General features: G+C 39.8%; 1 protein-coding gene across 1 annotated transcript; it reads left to right on the forward strand.

Annotated features, from left to right (window-relative positions):
- Positions 1-273: 273 nt before the first annotated feature.
- On the forward strand, positions 274-8788 carry LOC141737785 (sulfotransferase 6B1-like). Its single transcript, XM_074572753.1, has 6 exons — positions 274-443; positions 1268-1452; positions 2424-2550; positions 5008-5102; positions 6142-6328; positions 8110-8788. Exons 1-6 carry the CDS (start codon positions 305-307, stop codon positions 8226-8228), a joined length of 852 nt encoding a protein of 283 aa, XP_074428854.1. The 5' UTR covers positions 274-304; the 3' UTR covers positions 8229-8788.
- The last annotated feature ends 433 nt before the right edge of the window (positions 8789-9221 follow it).

A 9221-nucleotide genomic window follows, 5' to 3' on the forward strand; every position in this document is an offset into this window, starting at 1 on the left:
TTTGACTATCACCTCATTACTTTATCTGAAGAGCTAATAAATGACAAACGACATGCAATTTGTCATGACTCTGCATTTCAGTTATTTATCAAGTTTCGTCTAATATTTCATTTTACTTTATCAACTACCTGGAAAAATCAATATCTGATAGGACTCCATGGTATTTAGCAAAGTATATAAGCATGAGGTTTGTGTTGCTTCATCTCAATTTGTCACTGCAAACCATCTGACTTAGAAGTGACTCTTAAATCCTTCTGTCATTTCACTGTTATCTGATTTGCAGGAATCCAAGACTTAAGCAACCATGTCCAGTGAGGCAGAACTCATTCATATGTTTAAGGGGATTCCCTTTACCACCAGGTCTTCTCCAGAGCTTTTAAAATCCTTGGATACTTTTGATGCTAGAGAAGACGACGTCCTTTTAGTTTCCTATCCCAAATCTGGTAAGTTCTACTTGTAAATATTCATTGCAAGAAGTCTCAATTGTTTGTTTTATGTTCCCTGCTTAAACTAGTTGGGGAATGTCTGTGTACAAGAACCAGGTAAGGATGCTTGAGTATGGGAGTGTATTATTCTGTTGGTAAGTGTTCAAATTACAGAAAAATATGGGTCTTTTATCTAAATTTTGATTCTTTACTTGCAAATAATCTCAGGTGTTTTCATATTGGAAAGCAAGTAAGTATTTATTTCTTGTAAGCAAAATCTGTACTTGAAGGATTTTTCTGAGGACTTTCTACATTCAATTATGAGCAAGTCAAGAGTTGTATTGAGTTATTTGTATGGCTCTTGGCTCTATATTTATTAATTTCTTATTCCCTTTCCCCCCGCCTCACTCACACACAGAAGCACACACCAATGAGGAAGCTCAATCAGTACTTTCTAAATTTACAGACTCAAGTCTGTATGAGGAAAAAAATCCCAGGTTATTCTGAAATAAATGATAAAAATAATATAACCATAAAAAGAATATAACCACCTCTCAACTGACAAGTAATACGTCTAATGAGATTGTTTTGTTACCAATATTAACACTTCTCACAGAGTTACTTTGTACTTCAGCTATAGCCCTAATTTTTCCAATATTTATACATTTGGAGCCAACAGGATTATTCGGTTATGTGAAGTTTCTTGAATCTGGGGGATTAGAAGTGACCCTTGTGCACTAGCAAGCTGTTTCCATACACAAAATGCATGTTCCACAGATTTTCTCAGTAACAAGTTTTCCTTTTTTCCTTTTTTTTTTTTCCTTAAAATTACTTTTCTGCAGGCACTCACTGGCTTGCAGGAGTCATAACAAAGCTTTACAATACTCAAGTGACACTAACATCTCCCATTGAATTTGGAGATATTTCCAAACTGGAGGAACTGAATAAACTCTCATCAAAGAGAATCATCCCAACGCACTTAGACTACAACATGTTACCTCCAAATTTTAAGAATAAAAAATGCAAGGTAAGGCAAAAAAAAAGATACAAAAGCAATAAAATATGCTAAGTGTCTACTAAGAATCTATTTTGTCTCGTTGTTCCTTAATAACTGTTAAATGATTTACAGTTCCCAGAAGTGCTTTGCTGTGAATTTTGGAGACACAGCTGACCAGCAGTTGAAGGCAGCATGAAGGGAGATTTAGGCTAGGGATTGGGTTCTTCTGCTCCTGCCCCACAGCTCCCACGGGGTGATTTGTATACCAGGCACCACACAAAACACAACATCAACGTATTTCAATCAGAAATATATTATTAGGGGTGGTGGGTGTTCTCATGGCCCCATTTCCTAGTGGTTGTAGCACTGGCTTACAAAATAGTTATGGGTACTTATAGGCTGTTCTGGGGGTGGCAGTACCCTGCCCCTCCTCTTGAAGCTTTCTGAAGACCCAAAGAGATACTGGGCAAACAGAGGAGAATTGAAATGCGGGAGACAGATTCAGATCACAGTTTTGGGTGCCTCCCATGCTAGTGTAGGAGGTCTTTAAAAAATCAGCTCTGGGCATCGGATTTTAGGTTAGAAGCTCAGATCCAGACTTTTGGGACAAGGTTAATTTGGACAAAAGCCAAAAATTTAATGGTTTACACCTGTCCTGTGAATGTTAATTAGTTAAATGGTTTCATATGTTAGATATATGAGATAGTATAATGACTCATGAGTTAAAATGAACGTAGCCTCTTTGATAAAACATAAACATTAACCAGCTGTAGCAAACACACCTCTGTCCACATGGAAGTGTTTACTAACCACTACTGACTTCTGCCTAAGCAGGGACAAATACATTTCTATTTGAATGGCATGGTCACTGATGGAGGAATCCAAAAAGAAAGGGTTTTGACACTGCAAACTGCCTAAGAAAATGCTACATTTATGCACAGAGCTCCTCTGAAATAAAGGAAGGATATTGTCATTAATAACCACATCGTCCTCATTTACAGATGATCTACATCAGCAGAAATCCGAAAGATACCGCAGTTTCCATGTATCATTACTACAGAGAAAACCCAAACCTTCCCACCGTCGACACCTGGACTGCCTTCTTTGACTTGTTCTTAAAAGGAGACGGTAAGGATAAAGGTTATGTTTTCTCCTTGCAGCTTACATTAGCTTATTACGCACAGAAAGAGTTAAGAAATGTGAACTGTGTCAAAAATCCTCATTCATATGGCTTTAGTTGGGTTTGGGTTTTTTTAAGGATAAATTCTAATGCCAAACTAAACAAGAGCAAATAATAGGATGCTATCTTCAGCCCTGCAAGAGACAGGAGACAATTTGATAAGCGGCTGCATTATTTCAGCACAACTGCTCTTTGCAGGTTTTTGCTGTTCTTTGACATATCTGTTGAAAAACATGTTCTCACAGACAACTTACTGATTTCATTCCTTCCCCCAAATGCTCTAAAACCCCTGACAGTGTGTTGATTCTGATGCAGATTTGCCTCTGTTAAAATATTTCCAACCTTGCCTTGTGAACCACAGTAACGGGCTGCTTCCTACCAAGAATTCATAGATTGATAGAGGAGGTATGCGTATACAGATCCTCCCAAGCAGACGTGAGGGCAGCTGGGCTCGCCGCAGCCAGCTCCTGCCCTCGGCGAGCAGGCTGGTGGGGCACGTGCTCTGTTTGAAGGTGCCCAGCCAGCTCTACGTGGCTCGCTGCCGTGACAAACTGCGGGCAATGGGGCAGCCGGGGAGACTGTACCCAGGCTGAACTGAGACCTACGCTTGCAGGGGTGTGCCTTCTCCAATCTTGAAGGCAGCCTTGGGTGGCCCTTCCAAGGGAGTCTACATGCTTTCATAAAGCCCTCCTGCACACACTCCACCTGACGTGTTGTCTTAGTAGCAGGGTCCAAAGACCAAGGACAAGAGTGAGATTTTTTATGAGTGGCCGTGGTGGCATGGAAGTTGACAACAGAGCTCAGATACCCACTCCCATTTTTAGTGTTTTATTACTCCTTTGAGGACACGTGTTCCTGCTACACAACCATAGTGATGGTAACAGGAACGATGATAGATCAGCTTGAAAACTTTGAAAGAAAAGTGCCATTGCAGTCATTATGGGCTCATATCAGAGCTCCAGAAGACAATTTGTCTACTGGCTTGTGTGGGCTTTGGCTCAGATCTTGTGTTCCTAGTTCAGAGCAGCCCTAAGGCACGTACTTCAGTGATTTGCAGGATCTTGGTTTGTTTAGTATCAACTCCGAACATACAATAGTGAAAAAAGGAAAAGAGAATTATATTAAATTTAAAAAGTATCTCCCACTTATCTGTAAATTAGTAGCCACCTTCTATTTTGTGTGTGCTTACGCATGGCATAAAAAGATAACTATGTTGGTTACAACAGAAATTTATGTAAGAGGTGATGCAGAGAGAGAGGCTGTCATTTTTGCTCCTAGTAGAAACATATGAAGGTTGTGCTGCTTGATTCAGACCTTGTAGTATTCTTGCAGAGCTAATCTCAGTTGAGAACAAGGATGAGGACACACAGAGACAGCAGTGATGCTGCCCCTGGAGTCTCTGAGGCTGTACGCTGTACCCCTGAAGCCAACAGGACTATTCCATGCTATTGTTGGCCACACCACCAGTGTGTTTGACCAGTTCAGCAGGGTTTAATTGCATACCATGGAGCACACATGCCTTAGAGTGCAGGAGGCAGCTACAGACTGGAGCATTCAACAAAATACTTCATTATAACTCAAAGTTTGCAACCAAAATGATGTCCGTTACAATATTATACTTTTCTGCGGGCGGTTATTAAAGCAAAGTCACAGTTCTGGAGAGTGCTGGCTGTGATTGCTCTGTCCAGGCCTCTTCTTGTGGCCCTACAGGAGTCCTTCAACTCACCTTTCAATGCAGTCCACCTTGTCTTTCAACGAGAAGGGTCAGAATTTTGTTTTTTAAAAGAAAGCTGAAATTTAGCTCTCCTCCCATGGTTCCGCAAAAGAAGTATTCAGACAAAATAAGTACTATGAGTCAACCATGTTATCTGTGTTGTTGGCCAAATGATGCATTTGCATAGTAACCTCTTTACATAATTCTTCTTTGACTTTTAAAAATAATACAGATTCCCCTCTGCTGGGACAAAAATAGAGCTAACGACAGTGTGCTCCATTTAACAGACTCCTTATTGCACTTCCTAGTGAAGTGACCATATTTCTAGGGTGATCACATTTCTAGCTGTGATCACAGACATGCAGACATTTGTTGAGATGCTCACATCTTGTTAGGCCAGTACGTTTTCCTTCATTACTGGCCTTTCCTTAGATTTGGAGCCTATTTGTGCTGCAGAATCATATCTCAGAACAGTATCTCTGCACCTCTGATACAAAACCAAATTCCAACAAGAATGGTAACCTCTTTGGTCTGCAAGTTTGAGTCACTTCACAAAAAGAATTTAATCCATTTTAGAGGAATACAGGGTACACACTAAGAAGGGATCATTGCCCTAAATTTGTGAGATACAGTTGGAGTTATTTATGAATAAAGTTTACATGAATCTCTTTTACACGGCCTTTCTTTTCAGTTGTCTGCGGATCCTGGTTTGATCATTTCCTAAGTTGGGAAGAACATGAAAATGACAAAAACATCCTGTTTTTGTTCTACGAAGACATGAAGAAGGTAAATATGCTCTCTGCTCTTATTTCAGAATGCATTACTTGTAAATTAACATCATTAAAATATCAAAGAGCAAATTATCACGAAGAAGGAGAAAGAAGGAAAATGTGAATGTATGTCTTTGGGCATATTTTATATTTGCATATTTTGCATATTTTTTATCAGTGAGCTAATTCTGACTGCACTAGTTATATAAATATCAAATCCCGTGAGAGCTGCATTTCGTAGACGCAGGAGTGGGACACATATTACATGACTTTCCCCAGGCTACAGGAAGAATTTTAAGTTCCTTCTTCTTGGTCCTATGGAAAGAGCAACCAAGGTCATCTCCTGAGGGCCACACATTAACCTGCTATGCCTGACATTTCAGGTGAAATTTTCAAAAAGTGATGTGAGACAACAGAACTACTCATGGTCAGCAGGACTTGTGCTCCCAGTAAAGAAGAAAATTAGAGGCAGGGGGGGTAGGAAAAAAGCTTTTATGAAAGGAAATTACTACGCAGAAAACTCAAACACCAACATACCTTAGCTTAAAGAGAATGAATCTTTCGGTACATAGAACACTTTCTCGTGTTTGCGTTAAAATAGTTCTGTTCAGTTTTGGGAAAAATAAAATCAAATCCACTATGAGGAATAGAAACAAGCCATTTTGGATCCTGAGTCACTTGTTGGATCTCTAGATATAGCACCTCCAAAGAAATAAGCTACTTACACAGAAACTGAGCTTTGAGTATTTCTCTATTCCCAGTGAAATAATTCTGAGACAGGAGAATATTTTGCCTGAACTGGGAGTAAAATTGGCAGTGTAACTGTATTTGATATCACATACTCAGCATTTACTCAGTTCTGTGAGTATGGATAAGAGGGGAATCAGGTTCACCGTACCTGTCATCTACACAGTCTAATGACATGTTTAGCTTTGCTTGAAAGCAAACAGATGTATGATAACCTTGATATGTAATAAAAAGGATCCTTTTCATATCAACTAAAAGGCTGATGATCAGCTCAGAGATATAAAAGCTTTATTTGCCTTGTACCTCAGGATCTCCCTAAGATTGTAAATGAAATTAGTCTGTTCCTGGGCTTAAATGTCAGTGACAATGATATCGAAGACATCTGCAAGAAGTCCTCATTCTCAGAGATGAAAAGCGACACAGAGAAGGAGAACAGCGATCCCAGTCACACCGTTTGCGCGCTGACATCCAACAGGAAGCTGATTTTCCGAAAAGGTAAGTTCCCTGTGCCAGGCTTAACTCAGCAGGAGTGGGAATCCAGCCAGAGGCCACAGTCCAGTCTTTCCCGGACTGTAGTGATGCTTTGGGTCAGTGCTTCAATTTGAAACCATCTTAAAAAAATCACTTTCTTTCTAAGTTCTCTGGTTGCAAATGCAAACTTATACCAGAGAAACACGGAGGAGCCTGAACAACAGTCTGACTAATATTGCTCTGTGGGAACTTTTGAGCTAAAAGGAAAGGTTCGTGAAGCATTAGTCTTTATTACTCTTTATCTGTCTCTTTTTATCTAAAAGTTGACCACCTCAGTCTTTTACAACATGTCCCCGCTGATATCACCTGCGAAGGTCACTTAGTTGACTAGAATGAGAGAGAGCGAGACACATTCCATCCGAAGGAGACTGCTTGTAGCCTTTATCCTCCATACCACCTCTTATCTTACTGAAATGTTCCCTCAAAAGGAATATGCTGACAATGACAACAACGAAAAAATGGGTGACTCAATCCCTGATGGCCTCATAGGTAGCCTTCAGACCTTGGCCAAGCTGGAATCTGCAGTAAAATCTTCAACAGTGCTTAGCTCACATGTAACTTCAAAACACCTGCAGAAGCTGTTTTCTTGCTCCTGACATTTCAGACATTTCCTCACATTTGGATAATAAGTAAATCAAAAACCGTCATGTTTAGATGGAGTTTGATTATTTTTCCTTATTAATTTTTGAACAATAATTGATAGTTTAAGAGTTGTTTCAATTAATAAAGAGGGAAATGGTACCTTTTGCTCCTTCAGAATATTTTTACCAATGAGCTGAAGCAAATGCCAAAATACAATGTCAGTAAAAACCAAACAAAAAAACTCAGATACACTTTTCTAAATCAGTGAACTCTGACAAAGATATGTTGAAAAATTTGAAAAATCCCAATAGTTTCACTTCCAAGTAGTTCCTATGCAAAACCCAGGGGTTTAGCTAGTTTCAACCAGTTTACAGAAGATTTGTTTGTATATATTATTCTTCAGGCTCTCTTTTCTTGTCCTTACTGTCTGGAATGCTATTTTATTCAGCAGTTTTAGGATGCAGGGTCTTTAGAGGATGTACATGTGAGCACAATTTCCTGTTTGCTCAAACTGGCTAACAGTTGAAACACTCTGTGAAACATCAGTGTGCACGGTCACCCACAAGCAGTTAACTGCCTGCTTAAGTAGTGGGACATCTCATCCGTAGAAAGCCCTAGAGATTAGGAGCAGGTGTGAGGATGGGATTCATCTATCAGGTCGCTCTGGGCTCCTTTTTTAGAAGTCTTCTTTAGCCAACGGAGACATATGGCTGCTTGTGGGGCACCATTCATTTGAGGAGTTTTAGATGGTGACTAGGAGGTAACCATTTCCTCTACTGACTGTGAAAGAGCCCAGGTGGAGACCTTAACTGCACACATCTAAGGTGCGGCAAGAGGCCTCTCTGCTGAGATGACCAAGAGCTCTAATTCCACCTAGGAAACCTACTGCCCTTCGTGTACCGCTTAGCGTTGTTGGCACTAACCAAGTCTGAGGCTGAGGGTCCAACAGCCTTTATGGCTGATGGTCCAGCTACTTCCATCAGAGTCTCACCAGACCGATAAAACAATTATGCATGATCATGACCTACCGCAGAGACGATGGTTAATGATGTATTAGTAATTTGTGCCAAATGCAACATTCACAAAACTGGTCTGCCTTTAAATCATTTTCTGCACCATATATAGCTAGCCTCACTGTTCTTTTTCTGCTCCTGCTCTCCTAGGCACTGTTGGTGACTGGAAGAACCATTTCACTCCAAAACAGAATCGAAGGTTTGAGGAGATATTTAATGAGAAAATGAAACTCAGCAAAATGGCAAAAAGTCTCACCTATGAATTTTGACTCCGTGTGAAGAACAACATCCAGTTATCAACAAACACAGACAGAGCAATTGCTGGGAGATTCTAAAAATGGGGGCTCCCATTCAGCTTTATTTATTTTTTTCTCTAGTAAGCATAAAAATGGACTTCTTAGATTTGATTTAGGAATTTTACCTAAGACGTTAAGAAAAAAAAAAACAAAACAAAAACCAAATCGGTAAGAATCTAGATATGTAAAAAGTCTAAAAACACATAAGAAAATGACCAAGGATTTGACCCCAGACTTGCTCCATCCCTGATCTACCATGATTTGGAAAGTGCCTGTCTTACCGGACTTTGTTATTGATGCTGAAGTTGAAAACCACAGCTGTACATTTGAAGATCTGAAGTGAAGTTTGTTTATATAATGTTTTTTCTTTTTTTTTACAACATGTAGTTCTTCGATGTAACTTATTTCTGGGTTAAGTACTGTATAGCGTTTGTGTTTTAAATGCAATTGATATAAATCCGTGTAAATTTCTGCATATCGTATGTTAAGGAACTATAAACATGCTTTTTTGTTTCGTTTGACTTTCTTCCTGCAAAATGCTTGTTTCCAGTGTTTTGATGAGAACCATTTTATTTCCCAGTCCTTGTGCAATAGAACTCCACAGTTCCACTGTGGCAAACAAGCCGCTGCTCAGAGACAGTTTAATCTGAACACCACTTATTTATTTACCCTGCCCTGATAAGACAGATTTTCCAAGAATCAGCTGTCTGTGTTCAAATTCGAGGGACTATTCTAGGCACTCCGTGAAGATTTTTCTTCTGATTTATTCCGTGGTGTGTTTTCTGCCCTCACCTTCCATTTGCTTTGTAGGCTAGCTTTAAGGACTCTTCTCCCCAAACTAGTTCTCCCCATCCACCAGCAGGCAGAAAAAAACATAGCAAAAGCTGATTGAAAAGAAACGCACGCAGACAAGCACGATTACTCTGCTTTGACTCCTGTGTGCTCCGAAGGTACGCACCTGTAAGG

The sequence above is a fragment of the Larus michahellis genome, chromosome 1 (assembly GCF_964199755.1).
Source record: "Larus michahellis chromosome 1, bLarMic1.1, whole genome shotgun sequence".
NCBI lineage: Eukaryota > Metazoa > Chordata > Aves > Charadriiformes > Laridae > Larus > Larus michahellis.